Raw genomic sequence first — 19,823 nt, 5'->3', positions numbered from 1 at the left:
TAAGAAAGAGGCTATCAGTGACCTGGAGCAGCTATGGAAGTAATCATCTCTCTCTGGGTCTTCTCTCCTTCGAGACACGGTTGATGCTAGTTGTGTGGTGTTCGTTTGGATGATTATTTGATTGCAAAATCAAGAGATTGCAGGTTAAAATGTCGCCCCTTTGTGTTGCTTTTGATAAAAGCCCCTATACAAAGAAAAGACTGTTCAAGTTAATAATAATAATAATAATGTATTTTTCATTATACAGGCAAAACACTAATGACATCCACACATTGGCACAGCTCATCTCCGCCTATTCTCTGGTGGACACAGAGAAAGCCAAATCGTATCCTTGCTGAGATCAACATTGTTGATTTATTTTAACTTACATTTTTTTATTCTTAGTAACTTTAACGTGGTGTTTCTCTGATTCTTTGATTTATTTTTTACCTGATCAAATGTATAGATTTGGGATGGTTTGACAGTGATGAAGCCGGTCAGGGTTGTACGACAGATGAACTGTAGCGTCCTTAACGGCCTGCCCCCAGCCTCAGCAAACACCTCCCTTCCCCAGACAAGATGTCCCTCAACGTGGACGTGGACGAGCTGGAGAACTCCCACGGAGCCAACTACGTCAGGAAGAAGGCAGGGAAAGTCACAGGGGAGAACCTTCCTAAAGAACAGGGGTGAGAGAACCAGGCTGTTGGCTGACAGGCAGACAGGCCCTACTGTTCTACTGGGGATGGCTGCCAGAGCAGATGGGTTGTGTTTGATTCAGAGGGTGTGTGTCTGACCTGGGAGCTCATCTGACTGCTTTGTCTCTGCAGCCAGGGGGATATCAAGAAGAAGAAGAAAAAGAAAAAAGGTATGTCTGGATTTCAGCTGGTTACTGGATCCCAACACAGAAAAACACAGAAGAAAATCTAATAAACTTGTGTGTTGACTTCCCAGGAAGTGAAATCTCACATTTTTCCCCATTCCCTTGTTGATATTTAGGCAAGTTGCCGAAGAACTGTGACCCCAAGGCGACCCCTGACCCAGAGCGGTGGATGCCGATGAGGGAGAGGACCTACTACAGAGGCAAGAAGAAGAGCAAGAAGAAGGAACAGGTTGGCAAGGGAACGCAGGGGGCCACGTCTGGAGCTGCCTCTGATCTGTAAGTAGACACACACACACACACACAATCACTGGTACATATCACCTCACACACGCTGACTGGTGTAGATCACCTTTCTCACACACGCTGACTGGTGTAGATCGCCTCCCTCTCTCATACACACTGACTGGTGTAGATCGCCTCTCTCTCTCACACACACCGACTGGTGTAGATCGCCTCTCTCTCTCTTTCTCTCTCTCTCTCTCTCTCTCTCTCTCTCTCACACACACACACTGACTGGATCTGTCCTCTCCCTCCAGGGACGCCAGCAAGACGGCCAGCAGCCCCCCCACCTCCCCGCGCCCAGGCTCAGCCTCCGCCTCAGCCTCCGCCCCTGCCCCCGGTGTGGTGCCGCCCCGGCAACAGAAGCCAGCGGCCCCGGGGGCCACGCGCAAGAAGGCCCCGCAGAAGAAGAAGAAGGGAGGCAAGGGAGGCTGGTAGTCACGGTGACACAGCACACTGCTTGTCCACAGACACACTGGCTACAACCTATGACCTGTCGATGTCAGAAAATCACAAGCTTATTTTTATTTTCCTTTTTTCCCCTTTCTTTTTTATTTTTTACCATCCAAACAACTGTGTGATTCATGTTTAGTTGTTGTGTACGGTGAAAGTATTTCAGAAGGCCCCTTCCCCCCCCCCCCCCCCCCCCCCATTCCCTGCCCTGCTACCTTCTTTGATTCGAGAGGTTTTTTTGGAAAGGAATGCGTAGAAAGACAAACGTCTTCTACGTTTTCAGGTGTGTTTGTGTTGAAGACGAGATGGGCTTCGCTTTAAGTTCTAACACAAACCTTTCCCAGTGTTTCATTCTGAGTGAGCTGATTCCTTTGGTACGGCCATCCGTGAATATTCATGTCATTGACGAATGCCCTTTCAGTTTGAGTCTTTAAATCTCATCAGACAATGGAAGGTCAGGTTGTGTATGCAAATGTAGACAATATTTATTTTTCAAATCAGTCTCAGTTTAAGTAAAATTATCCAAAATATATTTTGATTTTAAATCCTTTGGGAGGGGGAGTATGTCACCTGCATGTCGTTTTTGGAGCCATTTACAAAGATGGAAAGGAAACGATTCTGTCCAAGAAAGGAGTGTCTTTGGTTATGTCTTAATAAATAGTTCATTGACACCTGACTGGATTCTGAATTGTTTCATTGTGAAAAGATCTGGGAATGGCATACCAACAACCTCTAGTGGAGTCTGGAGTTAAGAGCATTTGTTTATATTTTAAACATTTAGCACACACTTGTATCTGGTGACATACAAATAAAGCATTTAGAATAAGAATCTGAGAACGATAATAATGGTGCATTTCTAACATTATTTTGGTGTTCAGAGTAAAACAATGGTGTTTGCTAACTGCCAAGTACAAAATAACCATCTAATGAAGGTTGTGACGATCCACTTGATGGATGTGGAGAGTTTACAATGTATATCCTTGTATCTACACGTAAAACCCACTAGGTGGCAACAGAGTACCCGTGACAGTAGTCCATGGCTCAAAATTAGAATTTATGGCGCACAAACAATAGGAAATAATGTAGATGTGAAGTAGGCCTCCTTAGTGACATCTGTTAAACTGTCAAATCACTGAGCTCTGTGTTTGAGTGGCAGTTTAATTCGAAATGATGCAAACTGGAAGCAACAATTGTGTTACAATTCATTGTAACATAATTGAACTACCAGTGTGGCAAGCGTCATTTCCATAATTAAAGTGTATTTTAGGAAACAACGGTTTAACCAGTGCATCCCATTCAAAGAGTATAGAAGCAATAGTCTAGCCAGTTAATATGAGTTATTTGTCCCATTTGCAACGCATTTGCAACCCATTAAACTAATCTTTTGTCTGTGTTCACTTCCTGTGCTTTTTCCACTAGTCCGGAAATAGCGTTTCACGCAAGGAGGTGTAGAGAAAGCTAATCCACTTGTTGTCAAAGGGAGATGTACAGCAAAGTTGTAGCGAAACACTATGCATGAAACCATGTGAAACCAGCATTTAATTATTTTCCAGCTTTCTTCGAACATGCCTGGATTCAGAGAGGCTGGGTTAGTGGGTGTTGCTGTTGCGCTAACGGGAGGAGTCGCACTTATTATTTGGACTTACGTTTCGTCGGCGGACAAAAAGCCAAAGCCGCCGAAAAAGGCTAAGGGCAAATTGGAAAGAATTAACGAGGCAAAAGAAGACACCGTTCCAAAAACAGAAGTCATAGAAGCACAAAAAACACCAGCCGTAACCGAGGTTCGTAGCTAGTTGTAGCTTAATCTGTGCTCAAAAGTTCTCTCCAAAAGTGCTTCTGACAACAGTGGATGTGTCTCCATTGCAAGTCAGTGGTTTAGACGATCTCGTCTGTTCGTTCACTTTTGTAGATATTCATAATTTTATAAAAAGGGTTTTAAAATGTATCAGCTACTCTAATAGCTAGGTTTCCAAAGTGATTAATCACGCACATGACCTTGCATAGACGAGCATCCGCCCAGAACAACCAACAGAGATCTGTGGGCAACCAAAGCCCCGTTTGATTGAATCTTGTTCATGTGTTTACTAGGCCAAGCCAGCAGAGAAGGGAAAACAGGTGCTGGTGCTGGGGCTGGAGGGTGCAGGAAAGACCAGCCTGCTTCACTGCTTCGCTACTGGTAGCCTGGAGCAAGATGTGTCACCTACCCAGGGGTTCAACGCGGTCTCAATCAACAGAGAAGACCTTCAGATAGAGTTCCTCGAAAGTAAATACACTTTGAGTTTTTAATCACTGTACCACACACACACACACACGGTGAGAGAACTATGGTGACATATTATTATATATATTATATTATATTAGACTTATTGATATAAATTCAACACTTCCATAAAGGATGAACTGTACTTTCTTTTCATGCGTAACTCTACAAATTTTTGTAAGACGGTTGTTTTTTGTCTCGTAGTTGGAGGTACAGAGAACCTGCTAGCCTACTGGAAGAGATACATGCCCAAGGCGAAGGTGTTGGTGTTTGTGGTCGACTCCTCTAAGTCTGACCAGTTTCCTCTGGCTAAGAAGCATCTACATGACCTGGTGACCTCAGACCCCCTCCTGCCTCTGATGGTGCTGGCGAACAAGCAGGTGAGAGTGACACACGCACTCAAAAGTCACCGTCTTCTTCGTTGTGATTGGCTTATCCATGGCACGAACGGAGCATGAGCAGTGGAAAGATTAGAGTGAGATTCCATGCGGCATCAGGTTACCTTGGCGATCTGTAACCGTTTATGTTAGAGCTGGGGTTGTAGAAACCTTATTAGGAGTATGACATGTACATTGACAAATCAGGAATGTCGATGGGAAGTTCATTTTTATTTAGTCATTTAGCAGACGTTCTTATCCAGAGCAACTTACAGTAAGTACAGGGACATACCCCGAGGCAAGTAAGGGTTAGGTGCCTTGTCCAATTTTGCACGGCCAGGAATCGAACCTTCTGATTAATAGCCCGAATCCCTAACCGCTCAGCCATCTGACTGAAGTCCATTTGTACTTCCTGTAGTGTTCATGATCGCACTACAGGACACAAGGCCCTGATCACAGGTCAGATCTCACACGCTACAGGAAAGTAATCAACACGATCCATGACTCAACCACTGTTTCTGTGTTCCCCAGGACCTGCCAGGTGCCTGCAGTATCACCGACCTCCACGAGGCCCTGGGCCTGGCTGAGCTGGGGGACGACCGAAGGCTGTTCCTCATCGGTACGTGCGTGAGGAGAGGCGAGCAGGAGCTCAACTCCGGCGTCCAGGACGCTCGGGATCTGGTGGTCCAGATGATGAGTGAAGGGAAATAAGCCGGCGCCTGGCAGCCACCGCTCCCTGACCCCTTCAACCAGATCCACCTCCTGTCCGTGTTTGGAGGCAGTTTGCTGGGTTACGGTTGTAGTGTGTAACATGTATTTAGCGTTTTGGATGGTTTGAACGATGTGCTAAATGATGCGCAGCTGAAAGGGATCTGAAGTGAGGGGGAAGCTGATTGGTTGGTGTCACGGTGTGGTGGTTGGAGATTAGGTGCGTTTGACTTCACGCAGCGCTGGCATCGCCTGCAGCCCGGCTGACTTGAAGCAGCCAAAGGCATTCTCAGGTTGGCGCTGCACGAAGTCGAACACACCTATTGTGACCCCTCAGATAGTCTCATGTGACCCTCTGATTATGTCTTGTGACCCTCAGATAGTGTCATGTGACACTCAGATAGTGTCACGTGACCCTCTGATAGTGTCACGTGACCCTCAGATAGTGTCATGTGACCCTCAGATAGTGTCATGTGACCCTCAGATAGTGTCAGCTGCTGACCTGAATGTTAACCTTCGTCGTGTTATGTTTGGTGTCCATTAAGAACGTTAAATGAAAGGGCTGATATTTTTCACCAAAGCTTTTTGTTGTGTGTGAAAATCCTACATCACAGGTAATGTGTACAGTACTTCTGGTAGAACACTAACCATTATTCGTCTGCTGTCAGATAGTAGAAGTAATTGTAAAAAACGATATTGTTACATGGTGCATATTTATATTTGAGTGTTTTGTGTCTTCAGAAGGAATGTAAAAAATATTTTCTCAACTCCAAAGTTTGATATCTATGAATCCAAACGCATTTCAGGAAGATGCCAAAGTACCTTTTCCATGTATTTTATGGACCGACTACATCTCAATGTTCAAGGTTGGTGCACCAGACAAAATGACTGCTGCTGTGCACCCTAGTTTGTGCAAAGATTTCACTGTATAAACACATTAATAAGACCATGGTAGTTGAACATATTGAAATTGCAGAAGACATATTTGATTGTCCAAATGCATATCGTCCATCTGAAATGACTCAGGGTTCCATTCCTAATTAGACTCAGATACAACGCTTTGTATGTTTTCAACTGGGTGACTAAAATAATAAAAATTAAAAATTAAAAAAATATATATATGTATGTAACCTTTTTCATACTGTGCGTCATATTATAATAGAAACAGGAGGAAAGTGTGTTATCTTGATTGTGGTAAGGACATATTGAGGTTTAGTTGTGGTAACAGTTTGTTTCCAAACTCATGACCGTTGTGTCACTGTGTCGTCATGCACAACACATGTTTAACTGGAGTTACTGTCAGTTCCAGCTCACCATGAATACTTCAGCAACTGTCGTTTGCTGACCTCATATCTGTTTTCTTGTAACATCCTGTATGGTACGTCCTGAGACACAAGATAGAGAAGCCTTCCTGAGACAATAAGACTCCAGTTTCAGCCTGCAGGCTCTTAAGGAGTCCAAGCCTTAGTCCCAGCCATGTGATAAGTTGCTAAGGACTACCGGTGACATAGCAACGACTGGTAGTACAATACCGCTTCAATAATAGCTTTTCATTGAGCTGTTCTCACAGACTCAGTCTGTCCTGGGGAGATGGTGTCTGGAAAAACAGGTACAGATCATTCTCAGTTTGACTGTTACTAACAATTGTGAGATTTACAAATGTGGAAGATAATAATACAATAAAATGTACATGAAATCAAATGTTTTCTTTGTAGGAATACAGACCAGATTTGGTCCATCAAGCAGGTATTACCACATCTTTAGGATTATTTTACATGTGTTCTCTTTTCATGAAAGGTTGTATTACTATTGTATTGTATTGGGTAAGTAATACACATTGTGTTTTTGGTTGTAAAATATAGTTGTGTAGTTGTGCGTTGTGGATCATTTACCTAACTCTCCTCCTAGAATCCTGGAACTTGCCCAGCACAAAGTGCCCAAAACGATATGGGTCACAACTCCGTGGTAAGTACCTTTTTAGAATCACACACAATTTACACACAAAGTACCTTCACAGAGGTGTCTTGCACATAGGCCTACAACAATCACTGTTGAACAAAAATCCTAGACAGTTGAGCAAGCAACATTTTCTGTTAACCTAAACAAATACAACAGAAAATTGCATGCACACCACATTTATTTTGTTTATACATCAATATTTATATGGAAAAAAAAACATGTGTACGGGACTGTTCACTCCCCAACTGTGTTATGCTAACGATCCAGCACGATCACCTGGGGTAACCAGGACTCTATATGGCCTTTATCCTTCTCGGCTCTGGGAGCTGTTCCAACGGACAGAATCCAATACCTGTCCAGGCACAAAAGAGTCTTCTCAGCATGCGATGACCACCTGAGGTAACACGACCCTAATAGCACCCTCACTTTTATTGATGAAAAAGTATGAGTTGGCCATTTTGGAGAGAGCGAAGCCAGTACGTGGAATATTCCTGTGATTTGCTGGGTTAGCAATAAAAGAGTGGACATGTTTCCAAAGCAGCGTTGTTCGACGAACTCTGAAAAGCTTTTAGTGAACTGGCTATTTGCCAGTTCCTTAAGTTACTGTACACATCAGGGCGAGTGCTCTGTGAAATACATCTACTCAAGTAGATGATGTTCATAGGCCTTCACCTGTATCATTAGCCTACTAGTACCTTTCCATCCAGCTGTCTGTCTGTGAGAGTCGATGATGAGACGAGACTGAATGGATAACTTGATCAGAAATCCCCACGGGAAGCACGACTCTTTTAATAATACATAACAATGCATATACTGAATTGGAAAAAAAACAGTTGATGGTTGTGAGAGGACAAAACCAGAGCAGGCTTCGCTTCCGCATCTTGTTTCATTGAGATAGAACGTTCCTGTGTTTAAACATAAACCTTCAACTACTCTCTAGCATACTTTCAGACAGATATCAGGATTATGAACAGCACCATTGTGAAGATGATGAGGAAACTGTATGTAACTGCTTGGTTGTGGCAGGCGAGAAAACGGATGTCTCACGTTGCCCAATAGTGTCAAAATGTTTGTAAATGTAAATAGGCCTAATTCAGAGTTAGAAATCGAAATCTAGTTTGAAACGCTGCCATTGCTCGGCAATAATTCTCTTGACAACTATCTTCGTGACCTGCATCAACAGCACTCAGCTTTCATAATGCATCACGGACACAGAATACCGAAAAACGACAAACGTATTCTCTGGCACGAGCCGTCTTCGTTGTGTAACCGCCGCCGTTGTCCCGCAGGAAGCAGGAGGAGGACAGCGTCTCCAGGAAGGCATCACGTCCTTCCTCCAAGAAGCTCCAGGCCCAACACATTGTGCGCTTGTCAACGCCCAAGTCCAGAACCCGCAGCTCCCAGGAAATGAGGTATACACGTTGTGAAACGTGACCATAAACAAAACGCATATCAAGATGTCGAGTATGAAACGATGCAAAACAATCCCACTTGGCCCCAGGTCTAAAATTAGTCTTCTTTGGGCGAGAAAGCTATTATTTTGACATGTGTTATTGCAGTAGCAAACCGCGGGAGAAAGAGGAGAAGTTTCGTAGACAATAGGGCCTATTGTCCACCCCAAACCTCCGGAGACGCTCGTGAACGGTCGCGGAAGTCTTTTTATAAATCTTAAAAAACACAGCAGTAGGCCTAACAGAAGTGCATGTTTGGGCTCAAGCCTAGAAAATGTTCTCCTTGAAAAAGCCCAGCTCACCGAAATCAACACAGTGAACAGTATGAATGGTTTCTGTCATTTTACAAATATCTACCCATGGTTATAGGATAAAAATGGAGATAGAGGTCAAGGAATCTTGTTTATGTGATTTGATCAAGTTGTGCAATTCCCACTTGGGCATTCAAAAATGACTTATTCTCTCTATTCTTGCTTTCAATGTGGAAAATAGTTGTTTCCGAAAATAGAAAACGCTCTTTGTTGGTCTTCCAGGCCTCCCCATACCTCAGAATGTGAGTACAGCTGCCCTATCTGGCACATAAGCCCACAAGGAAGACTAACTGAGACCCATCCTCGCCTGCTGCAGCTGGCCAGTCCCAAACGGAACCACCCCAGCTTCACACCTGCCCGGGAGGTAGGTAGCAAACGCAACAGGTGCGTGAGTGGTTTAATCTAGGTTTTTGAATGTCTTGTGTACACACATGGAGTATGAATAGTGTAGTCAGTCAATAGACGCTGCCATCCAATGATATGTACAGAGCGGGATTTGAACCCATGACCTTGTGATCGGCAGTCAAACGCTCCAACCACCCTGTAACAAATGCCAACCAAGCAAGACAGTAGACTTTGGTTGCCTTGAGGAGGAGATGGAATTCTGGCCACTTCATATTTGATCGAAAAACCATAACAAGCTAGAGTTTCCTTGTTCTTGTGTTTTTTTTTAAGAAAGTGGAAACATATATATCCTATGCTGCCAAAACTGCTCGTATGACTCCCAGACTGGACATGCTCTCCCTGCCTAAGATGAAACACAATCAGATGTTTATGGAGCGAGGACGCCCAGAAGATCCTATATGGCTGGTGAGAACACACACACTCCACACACACACACACACTCCACACACACTCCACACACACACTCCACAGCAGGGACAGACTGGGGGAAAAGAGTGGCCCGGTAGTTACTGTCAGACCTGCCCACTCCATACACAGCAGGTCGCCCACTCAATGCATCGCATGTCTGCTAGCGAGTAACGCAAATTTTGAGTAGGCAAGGCAAGGCAACTGATTGTAGGCCTAGCACTAACACCCCTCACGATTAAGACTCCAGACATTTTAGAGAGAAAGAAATCTAAATGTTTAAGATTTTAAAATGCTAAATCATTTAACTGCAAATGTGGGATGGAAAATCCGAAGCGGTTAGAAAAGTAAAATATACGATATGTTTTTGTGATAGGGGTCAGTTAGAATATTGTTGCCGTGTCAACAGGTTTCCAAGGCGGCGAAGAAGGCGACAGCATCCCCTCGCCTGACAGAGCTGTCAGCAGCGAAGCAGCTCTCTAAAGACTACATCCCACTGCGAGACCCAGTATGGCCCCGCAGCACAATCTAGCTCTTCCACCCACACCTACAGACCGAGCACCAGCACCAAGCTGGTGTCTGATGGAGAGAGAGAGAAAACGCAAGTCAGCCAACAATAATAATAAAAGAAACTGAACAATGCACTCATGGGTCTTTCATATTTATCTGATTTACTGAGATTTTTTGGACACCAGAACTCTTGAGTAAAAGTGGGGCCTGTCTTTCTTTGTCCTTGAATTGTGAGTTTTATAGCAGAGTACATTGACTTTAGCAAAATGCCAAACCAAATTGGCTGTGTGAATTGTTTGCTCGTCCTTAACTAGCTCCAAGACTGCCCCCTCTGCAAAATCTATGTTCATATCTTGGAAAAAAAATGCAAAGGTATGATAAAATGATCCACATTCACAATTCTATTTTTCAATCATCTGGGTTTTCTGTGGATATCAGATTTTAGAAACATTTAAAAATACCGCAATCTTGATGATTGATTCCAAAGCGAAAAATACACAAATATCATATTCGTTGTACCTTCAAATTCCTTTACAAAAATGTGGTGTGCAAAAAAACAGCCAGTTTCATTTACAATGAAACTGAAAAGCATTGCGAGTGTTGCGATCTTGTCTTGAAATCCTCCATTATCCCACTTAGACCACAGACACATGTGAGCATGATGTAAAAAGGGGCCAGGGTGGATTTCAAAGGGGCTGGTGTGGATTTGGAGGCCTTCAGGAAAAGAGCACCAGCCGGGTGTGAGACCCAGGAGAGAAGAGCCAGGAAAGGCTCCCACCGGGGCCCTAATCTGGGATTAGCCTGTGGTGATGGTGACCTGAGACAGCAGGAACCAGGAGGAGGGGGTGGAGTTAAGGGGGGGGGGGACTGATCTGTCTGTGTGTCACGGAAGAAAGAGAAACACAGCCCATTTGATCCTTCTTGTAGTGGAGGAACTGTGAGTAATCTAATCCTACTGCCGGTCTGGATAGAAGGAACAGTTTAAAGATCGATTGAGTCTTGTGTTGGAGACTACTGTTCCCATGATGCAACAGCTCCTGGCTGACTACTCTGACCTACCCTGGCAGCAGGCAGTGACAATGATCTGTCTGGATCCTGACAGGCGTACACTGAACACTGCTGTGGGCTTTGGGTGGTTTGTTGACAAGTCAACAAGACAGAGGTAACGCTGTAGATAACGATGCTTGTAATAAGAATTGCTTCATAGATTAGAAGGCCCATTTAAGATGCATATTAACATTAAACGATATACTGTAAGTGTTTATAATATTGGTAAGTGTTTGTTAATTAGTGTTAAGGCCCTATTGGATGCTTTAAATTTAAATTTAATGTATTTATTTTAAGACAGGGACAGCTCCGCTTTACATACACTAATATGTGTATTATTTTGGCTTCCCTTTGTTTCTCCTTCTCCTATCAACCTTGTACTCTGTCACCTTCCAGCTAGATTGGAGTCAACAAGGTTCTGTGGGAGTAGGAGCATCCTTGACAAGGCCCCTGGTCAACAGCAGTGTGAGTCTGGAAGCTCCCTGTGTGTCTGGGAGGGCTGTTAGGACACTTCCATCTGGACCAGTGAATCTTCCTGGCCTCGCACTCTCAGAGCACAGCAGTGACAGATTCCACAAGCTTCTGCTAAGTCCTCTTAGCAACAGACAATGGCCGAGTCCATTCAGATTCCACCCACTGAGCCAGGGTCGCTTACAGAACGGCGTAAACCCTCCAGTCGCTCTTTCAGTCTGATGATTTGTAGTTTTTAATGACACAGCCATGCTTGTGACATTGCCCTTAGTCAGTTAATGATGCATACTAATATAATGTTTATTGGAACGATTTTTTCCATTGTAAAATGTACTTCATTAGTTATTTGGAAACAGCAAAGTTTATAAAGTAACTTTATAACTTTAGTTATAAAGTTGCAGTCATGATTTTTTCCAACTGAAATTTCGGACAGCATGAACCAGTTGAAGAAAGTGATAAGAAACGTTGTGACAGTCAACACATTAGACATCGTCCTGTCTATGGAAAAATGACAGAGAAAGTTGGGAAAAGGGGGGCGCTGTTGCAATGTTTAACAAAATCAGCATTAAGGTTGTTTTAAACTATGTGTTGTTGACACATGTTATTTTCATGTTTATAAAATAAATACGATGTGTTTTTGTATGGCGCTTGGTTAGAAAAGGAGACATTTTCAGACCTGGCTTCTCCAGCTGGCTTGACTCTGAGCTGCTGTGTGTTCACTTTGTGTGTCTAAATAAACATATTTGTTTTTCTTCAGTGGGTGTGACTCAGCTGAGCTTCAGCAAAACACCACAGGCCCAGGAAACATACAGCAGCCTGTGTGAGTACCCTGTGACAAAACACCCCGGGAAAGCAGGGGAGGTTTCATGGCAACATGAACTACCTGTTCTGTTGCTATCGGTTTCTGTTGAGCTTGTTCAGCAGAATGTTCCCACAATCAGCCCCTCTGTGGTCCAGGTTTCGTCTCTCTCTATCCCACCTTCGTTCTCCTCTGCACAGAGGTTTCAGTTTGTCACAGGACAGAGGAAAAGGTCCTTCATACCATCTATCTCTCTCTCTCTCTCTCTCTCTCTCTGCCTGGATACTGCAGCCTGGACACTGCAGCCTGGACACTGCAGCCTGGACACTGCAGCCTGGACACTGCAGCCTGGACACTGCAGCCTGGATACTGCAGTCTGGACATTGCAGCTTGGACACTGCAGCCTGGACACTGCAGCCTGGACACTGCAGCCTGGACACTGCAGCCTGGACACTGCAGCCTGGACACTGCAGCCTGGACACTGCCTGGAGTCTTTTACAGCCCCATGAAACCCTCCTGTCCTGCTGAGGACAACAGCAAGCCTCGCAACGACGTCTCCTTCCCACCATTGTGACCGTTTCCTCCATCGGGCCCCACGAGGACACACACAAAACACTCCACATTGGCACGGCTTTAACTCATAATAATATAATGTTTTGTTTATTTATGTAAACATGGCGGGTTATAGATTGGCAAGACACACAAGTCGCAAACACTTCACATTCGGTAAGTAACAAACGGGATACAAATGAGAGAAGGACAAGAGGATTGAGGAGGAGTTGGTCAGTAAGGGCTTGGTGTGGAGGAGAGGACAGCAGAGTAGCGGACGTCCTGATGTTGGGCCCTCCTCAGTCTCTCACTGAGCCCAGCTGAGCAGGAAGACCTTCGGCCTGCCTCCACAGAGCGTTGCGTAGCCTGAACCATTTCTGGAACAAACAGTAGAAATCCAAACCCAAGTCAGATACAGGTGACGGTATAGCCTATTATGACGCCCGTACTTTTGTTCTACATAGGCGTGCTATGACATCACTATCATTGTTCTCCATAGGTATTCTATGACATCAGTATCATTGTTCTTTAGCGGTATTCTATGACATCACTGTCATTGTTCTCCATGAGCGTTCGGTTCCAAACAACATGTGACTGTTGTCATTATTGACACAATTAGTTACATAACCTGTAATCTGATCTGTGTAAAGTAAGGAGATGTTTCATTTTTACTGTAATATCCCTGAAACCTGTCCAATATTCCAGGCTGGTTAAGTATTTTGGAAGTCAGAGCAATGGGCAATAATGTAGACAATGACTTCAGAAACTACCATTGACAACAGATCTTTTTACTACTCACAGAAGACTGAACTAAATGATTTGACTGTTCATGGCATGGTGTCATTGTTTTGTAACTCAGGTTGTCAAGGAATCCACAACAGTAGTGACATCACTTGTCAGATAGTGTGGGGAAGTGAGTGGATTTGAGTCAGAATTTAATGGAAGAAGGCATAGCCAAACCACAGCTTTCAGACACAACCCTGCATTGAGCAACACAGTACCACTGTAAATAATCTTTTACACATTCCAGACTAAATACATATATTATTAAATTAGATTTTTTTCTCGTGTCTCTGTTGACGGTTTAGTTTGTTTATAGGTGCTAATCTATGAGCATCCGGAGCCCTCTCTGTGACCTTGTAAAAAGTAGTAAACAAATAACATTTGATTTTATTAAATCTTTAAGATACAATTCATCAGTTGTTTTTTCAGCACTGAGAAGATATTCAGTAATGTTAGACATGAACGTTTTTACTGAAAACGACAAAAAGACTGCTTTGGAAATAGCATGTCGAAGTTATTTTACGTGACGTTAAGGGCACCTTAGTGATTCAGAAAGAGCAGCACTTAAAGACCAACGAAAGGAGAACATGCCACAAAGACGCAGAAACACGTTCTAAATGTTTTAATTGAGAACGGGAGTGGTTCCAGGGCGTGCCCTTCCTTTAGGTAAACCCTTTCAAAACACGGCTTTGTTATTCATGAGGTGGCTTTGAATGAAGTTTGGTCTTTTGACTAACAGCCAAGGCCTTGACCTCACCCCGGTTCTGATTGCTCAGTCAGGTCGGAAAAGTCTTCTCCCACCTTTGTGCGCTCAGTGGAAAACACTCTGTCACCAAAAACGCGGAGGAGAGAGAACTGGCGGAACCGGTTCCGTAAAGAGGAGATTGAACCGTCTGAGAGAGTCACGTGCCACTGTTAATTTGTGGTTTTGACAGTAGTTAATCCGGGGGTAAACGGTGTAAAGGACGCAAGTCGCCCAAGGCCTCGAGCGTTTGGGCGGTTGGTTTGCTCTGTTGCCTGAACACCACGCTCGCCAGCTTGGTTTTTATTTGACTATGAAATAAATGTCGGGCCACGTGACTTCCCCGCGAGGTCACTTGCGCTTGCTGAGTTAACGTATTTGCATGTTAGAGAAAGCAGACACGCACACACAAAGTCAATAATACTGAAAGGGAATTATGAACGTTTCTCAGCAATTAGTAGAAAACTACTAGAAATTACTCGCAGCAGATCGTCTCAACACCTTGGAGTTCAGACATCACTGGCGCTCTATAAATACGTTGAAAAAATATTTGTGGAGAGGATTCGGGTATCGTTGGTTAGAATGCTTTGTATCCTACTAGTGAGTGTGTGTTAATTCACTTTTAACTGGTGTGTTGTTGCTTTGGAAAGACAGACTGGCATTCGAACAGTGATGGGGACCTGCCTTACGCGTGCGCTGTCTGTTGACAAAGCCCACTTGATGTAGAACACACAGGACTAAAAGCCCACAGCAGCAAAATCATCACGCCACGGGAACCGCTTCCCCAAAAATCTATTCAGCCCATTATTTCTAGAATTGGAGCACAGTGTTTGTTCAACGGCGCGTGGATGGACAGCGGAGGACAACATGATGGTAGCCACACTGCGACCGTATGACTGCGTTGAACTGAATGTCGAATAGAAATTATATTGCCAAACTAGTCTGTCTAATCAACGAAATACTAAATGAATTGGACTTGGCAGTCTATAAGACAATTGCATCACACACATTATACAACCTCATAGTGTCTCAATCTGTCTCCGCAACATTGACTGGAAGTCACAGAAGAGTTAATAAAAACAACATAATACTCACAGCGGTCTCGGCTTCAGAGAGTCCGCACTCTGCCGCGATCAACATGAGTGTCGCTTCATCTGGATGCTTGCTGACTCTCAAAAAATTCTCCTCGAGAACTTTAATCTGATCTTCCGCCAACTGCATGCTCTCCATCCCGTTCGAAGCCATTCTCCGCTCGTCAACAGAACTTTCAGCCAGAACAAGTCGTTTTCTGTCTAGATTGCAGGCACCGATTTTTTTTTCTCCTCAGAAGAAGTTCCCATGCAATTGACGTCCGTCGTCCCGTGAACAGTACCAGCTAATAGCCAACTGAAAAGACAGATAAGGACAAACAGAAATCGCCTAGCAATTACAGTCACTGAACTGTAACTCCAGCGCATGCCACATTGAGAATGAGACTGTGAACCGTGTGTGAAAGAACTGTCAACAGTGGCACGAATTCCCTCCCTCACTAACAGATCCCTCCCCTCCCCATTAATGTAAAACGCAATTACACTTTGACGCAAGGAGGCATGAAAAGCATTTTTAAAGCGGCATTCACATCTACAGGTGAATATTTACTGGACGAGATCAGATATTTCAACGTGTCCGTCACTAAAAGTGCCACTCAAAGTCCTTACAGCCTATGTAACGTGTTTGGTGACGTCAGGGCTGTGGACACTCCAACGCTGGATACTTTGCACCTGCGACACTCCACACAATCCAACATACCAGTGGCAATTTTAGATCCTTTTTAGGGGTGCTCAAGCACTCCTAAATTTCATCTCAGCACCCCTAAAAATAATAACAATAAAAAAAAAAAAAAGTTTATTATCATTTCATGCTGGTAGTTCATGTACAAAAGGACATCCATAGTTTTTTTTAATTCATTCAATATTTTACATTTACATTTAGTAGACGCTCTTATCCAGAGCGACTTACAGTAAGTACAGGGACATTCCCCCAAGGCAAGTAGGGTGAAGTGCCTTGCCCAAGGACACAATGTATTTTGGCACAGCCAGGAATCGAACTGGCAACGTTCTGATTACTAGCCTGATTCCCGCACCGCTCAGCCACCTGACTCCAAAATATTTTGCATAATAATACGTAAATGTATTAATTGTTATCCAGAAGTTAAGGATTTATTAGCAAGGGGGGTTAGCACTTGTGCACGGCACTGTATTCATGTCACATTCTCATTGGGGGCTGAGCACCTCTAAAGGTCTGATCCTAGAATCGCCCCCGCAACATACTAATAATTGAATAAATGTCAGCCTGTTTTAGTGAGTGAAACTAAACAGTAGCCTAATGGTTATTAAAATGTTCAATTCTGGCAAAGGAGTGTAGAAAACCCTTAGTGTCCGCTTTCTCAATCTCACCAACCTTAGCAACAGCGACGAGTTGCCTGGTTTTGATGAGTTTCGTCAATACTGGAATTCCAATGTTGACAGCTTTCAACTGTGTTGGTTACCGCTGCTATTTTCAGATGTAGATTGGAGTGACATAATTATGAGCCACTTTCAGAAAACAGCTGACGTTAGGAGTTCGAGCCCTTCGATGCTGTTGGATGGACAAATGAAGAACCTTCTGTTGAAGTCCGTTAGTGGCACAGAGGTGGCCTGGTAAAGTTTGTCAAGGCCGACATGACTGAAAGGTTGTCACGTAAAAAAAAAAAGAAAACACCCTGTGATCATAAACATGGCTTCTCAAACAACAGATTGATCTGCGAACAGATGGCCTTCATGACCACTAACCGTCTGCCTCTAATAAAAACAGGTATCATCTGGTTACAAATGTGCATTAGTATACAAAAACAAATACATTTCTCTTGAAGTCCTTACACACTGCAAAAGCAAAAACTGGAATGAATCCTTAGCTTATTTGTTCCATAGACAGTTACACATTTAAGGCCATTTGATCACTTAGATAACAAGGGTAATGAATTGATGAGCAGGCTTAACCACGCTTTCAGGAAGTGTTTTTGAATACAGAGAGTAGGCCTCTCATGCCAAGACCACATTAGAACGGCTTGAGATAAGATAATATCCTATGTGCCAGAAAACTCACAATGGACTAAAAATATCCAGTTGTGACCCTCCAGAGTTCAAGCCAGTAGTTTGGGGCCAACATACAACTCATACAATTCTGAACAAAAATACTCTTCTGGCCATGTTTGTGGATGTTGTGCACACATTCTAATTCCCTCCTGTCTTGTACAGCCTTCCCCAGGCCAGAAAGATTCTTTACGACGGAGTTGCAGACTACTGCACCACACAGATAATAGCTGAGGTGTTGCGTTGACACACCGTGATTAAAGGTGCAATCGCAAAGTACTGCTGTGATTGCTCATCGTAGCATCTGTGTGACTGGTGTTCCCAGGTGATATAAGAGGCCATGAGACATGGGACGCCATGTTTGGTAATACACACTGACTGAGGCAAGACATCACATACCATGATGGGTATCACCAGAGAAGAGTCTAGCTCAGTGGTAGAGCGTTTGACTGAGAGGATTCAGGGTTCAAATCCACAACCTTACTTTTAAAATGTATTTTATTATAGTTTGTTATTAACTATGTTCTTACTGTGTACTGTGGCACTTTGAGATTCAGCTGAATGGAGAGTAAGTTATCAATTATATGAATTATTATTATTACCTGTGAAAATATAATACAGGCCCTGGCAGAAGACCTGATTCTTCTCATAACATTCCACAGTTGACTGTTAAGGCCTCAATGTTTTTGTTTTTACAGGTCGCCCCAGACCTCAGGCTTAGGTAGGCCGCTTACTTTTACCTTAGATGGAAGCCTATAAATCTGTGACGTACTCACTACATCATAGGTACATTGAGTTAATGTATTCATTCAGTAGACGCTTTTATCCAAAGTGACATACAGAGGTGGATTTGAACCTGTGACCTCTTGACCTAGATACAGATGCTCTACCCCTGAGCTGTACCCACTCCTGAGCAAATCAACGGGATTCAGCCGTTCACACGGCAACTACCCCCGTCATGACCAAGGAGTTAGACATCATACAAGGAACCCAAAACAAACACTTCATAAGCCGCTTCCAGAAAAGAAGATGCATGGCCGTCTAAAAACAACAGTTCCATCCACAGATTAGCTGATTAGCCGGCACTTGTAAAAGCTCCTGATCCCTCTGGGAGGCAGAGAAAGCGTTCTTCTGCTGCCCCTCCTCGGGGTCCAGACTAGGACCCGTTCCCCTCCTCGTCAGAGGGATCTGGGATCCTTGCTGCCTTACCGACGGTCGTTGGAGGAGGCCGCGCGGCCAGCACAGCGGTCTTACGTAAGTCTGGCTGTCCTCTCCGACTCCCTCACCTCCCACCCCCTGGAGAAACAGAAACATCTGGAAGAGAGGAATCAGATTCACACACAGCTGGACCAGACGGAAATGAGTCTCCAGAGTTTGTGTGTGCTGGGGAAGAAAATGACGGAGGGGGAGAAAGAGAGAGAAAAATGAGGAGAGGGAGATAGAGAGGGTGGGAGAAATAGGGAGAGAGAGGGAGAGTGGGAAAGATATGAGAGAGAGGGAGGGATAGACCAAGGAGAGAGGGAAGGGAGAGGGAAGGAGAAAGAAGGAGAGACATGCAGTGGAGTGCTGTCTTGGTTGGCCTGGTCTTAGTGGCTCACACACAGCTCATTCTTAGAGAAAACACCAAAGACGTTCCAAACGGCCAGTAAGGGAAGCCAAGACAGGAAGTGACTTCCTGTGGGCCGGGGGAGCCAACCAATGAAGATGCGAAGAGGGTGGAGATGTTTTCAAAGACAGGATGTCCTCTGCAATTGGGCAGATGAATTCACGGTGATGGACCTCAAAATGGGCCTCTATAAGTAATAAAACCTGTGTCAGTACAACAACACCTTTAGTATGTCACTATGTGTACAGTGTGTTACTGTACTCTAGGTTAGAGACTGGGTCTGTCGATGACAGAGTCTGAGGTAGTCTCCATGGTGATAATGGTGCCAGGCTTAACTGCCCAACGACAGAATTAACTTCTGCTTCTGTTTAACGAAGGACGCTTAAAATAAAGCAGTGAGAGAAAGATTCTCTCAGTTGCGTCAAAAAAAAAAAAACGTAGGAATAACACAGTACTTGTCCGCCGACACACACTACAATAAACCTCTCCAAACATTTGACCCCATGTGATTTAACCGCACGGCCTTTCGTGAGAGAAATATTGTATTTACTGTGTAAGCAAACCTTTTGATATACTGTGGGGGCCCAGGAGCAGGGCCCAGGAGCAGGCTGGTGAGCAGGGCCCTGGCCAGCTGCCCTGCTGGAGCCTCTCACTAGCTGCTCTGCATATGGTTCAAGTTCAGGAGTCAGTCATGCTCTAGAAGGAATGCTCATCAAAATAAACTCTGCCAGAGCTCTTT

The 19,823-nt window shown here is 44.2% G+C and overlaps 4 protein-coding genes and 1 long non-coding RNA gene across 5 annotated transcripts in view; 4 read left to right on the top strand and 1 right to left on the bottom strand.

The window, feature by feature from the left end:
• Positions 1–2,267, top strand: part of srp72 (signal recognition particle 72) — a 7,935-nt gene extending 5,668 nt beyond the window's left edge. The window contains exons 14-19 of the mRNA XM_084700918.1: positions 1–39; positions 248–325; positions 528–665; positions 807–844; positions 976–1,135; positions 1,396–2,267. The exon at positions 1–39 is cut by the window's left edge and continues 65 nt beyond it. Of these exons, the coding sequence (XP_084557044.1) occupies positions 1–39; positions 248–325; positions 528–665; positions 807–844; positions 976–1,135; positions 1,396–1,576 (634 nt within the window). The 3' untranslated portion in view covers positions 1,577–2,267. The remainder of the gene's footprint in view (positions 40–247; positions 326–527; positions 666–806; positions 845–975; positions 1,136–1,395) is intronic.
• A 749-nt stretch (positions 2,268–3,016) lies between these two features.
• arl9 (ADP-ribosylation factor-like 9) lies at positions 3,017–6,051 on the top strand. Its single transcript, XM_084700921.1, has 4 exons — positions 3,017–3,372; positions 3,680–3,854; positions 4,056–4,231; positions 4,760–6,051. The coding sequence occupies exons 1-4, from the start codon at positions 3,157–3,159 to the stop codon at positions 4,937–4,939; spliced, it is 747 nt and encodes a 248-aa protein (XP_084557047.1). The 5' UTR covers positions 3,017–3,156; the 3' UTR covers positions 4,940–6,051.
• A 119-nt stretch (positions 6,052–6,170) lies between these two features.
• Positions 6,171–10,111, top strand: spmap2l (sperm microtubule associated protein 2 like). The gene is made up of 8 exons (XM_084700919.1): positions 6,171–6,545; positions 6,652–6,682; positions 6,845–6,901; positions 7,163–7,294; positions 8,185–8,307; positions 8,880–9,021; positions 9,333–9,467; positions 9,877–10,111. Exons 1-8 carry the CDS (start codon positions 6,527–6,529, stop codon positions 9,997–9,999), a joined length of 762 nt encoding a protein of 253 aa, XP_084557045.1. The 5' UTR covers positions 6,171–6,526; the 3' UTR covers positions 10,000–10,111.
• A 1,041-nt stretch (positions 10,112–11,152) lies between these two features.
• LOC146301865 (uncharacterized) lies at positions 11,153–13,913 on the top strand. Its single transcript, XR_014759652.1, has 3 exons — positions 11,153–11,489; positions 12,253–12,315; positions 12,586–13,913. It is a non-coding gene; the product is annotated as an uncharacterized LOC146301865 (long non-coding RNA).
• On the bottom strand, positions 12,927–15,851 carry hopx (HOP homeobox). Its single transcript, XM_084700924.1, has 2 exons — positions 15,464–15,851; positions 12,927–13,220 (listed from the first exon to the last, which is right to left on the bottom strand). Exons 1-2 carry the CDS (start codon positions 15,611–15,613, stop codon positions 13,143–13,145), a joined length of 228 nt encoding a protein of 75 aa, XP_084557050.1. The 5' UTR covers positions 15,614–15,851; the 3' UTR covers positions 12,927–13,142.
• Between the last annotated feature and the right edge of the window lie 3,972 nt (positions 15,852–19,823).

The sequence above is a fragment of the Hypomesus nipponensis genome, chromosome 1 (genome assembly GCF_054491055.1).
Source record: "Hypomesus nipponensis isolate SF chromosome 1, ASM5449105v1, whole genome shotgun sequence".
NCBI classification, from domain to species: domain Eukaryota; kingdom Metazoa; phylum Chordata; class Actinopteri; order Osmeriformes; family Osmeridae; genus Hypomesus; species Hypomesus nipponensis.
Note: the sequence above shows the minus strand (reverse complement) of the source record. Positions and strands in the feature narration are given on the sequence as shown.

Bases quoted from the DNA above. Each gene is read 5' to 3' on its own strand.
- hopx (XM_084700924.1), bottom strand. From the start codon at position 15,613: ATGGCTTCGAACGGGATGGAGAGCATGCAGTTGGCGGAAGATCAGATT. The intron at 13,221-15,463 runs GTGAGTATTATG...TGTTTGTTCCAG, and splicing joins TCTCTGAAGCCGAGACCGCT to AAATGGTTCAGGCTACGCAA.
- spmap2l (XM_084700919.1), top strand. The intron at 6,683-6,844 runs GTATTACCACAT...CTCTCCTCCTAG, and splicing joins AGATTTGGTCCATCAAGCAG to AATCCTGGAACTTGCCCAGC. The intron at 7,295-8,184 runs GTAACACGACCC...GTTGTCCCGCAG, and splicing joins GCATGCGATGACCACCTGAG to GAAGCAGGAGGAGGACAGCG.
- arl9 (XM_084700921.1), top strand. From the start codon at position 3,157: ATGCCTGGATTCAGAGAGGCTGGGTTAGTGGGTGTTGCTGTTGCGCTA. The intron at 3,373-3,679 runs GTTCGTAGCTAG...TGTGTTTACTAG, and splicing joins AAACACCAGCCGTAACCGAG to GCCAAGCCAGCAGAGAAGGG. The intron at 4,232-4,759 runs GTGAGAGTGACA...TGTGTTCCCCAG, and splicing joins TGGTGCTGGCGAACAAGCAG to GACCTGCCAGGTGCCTGCAG.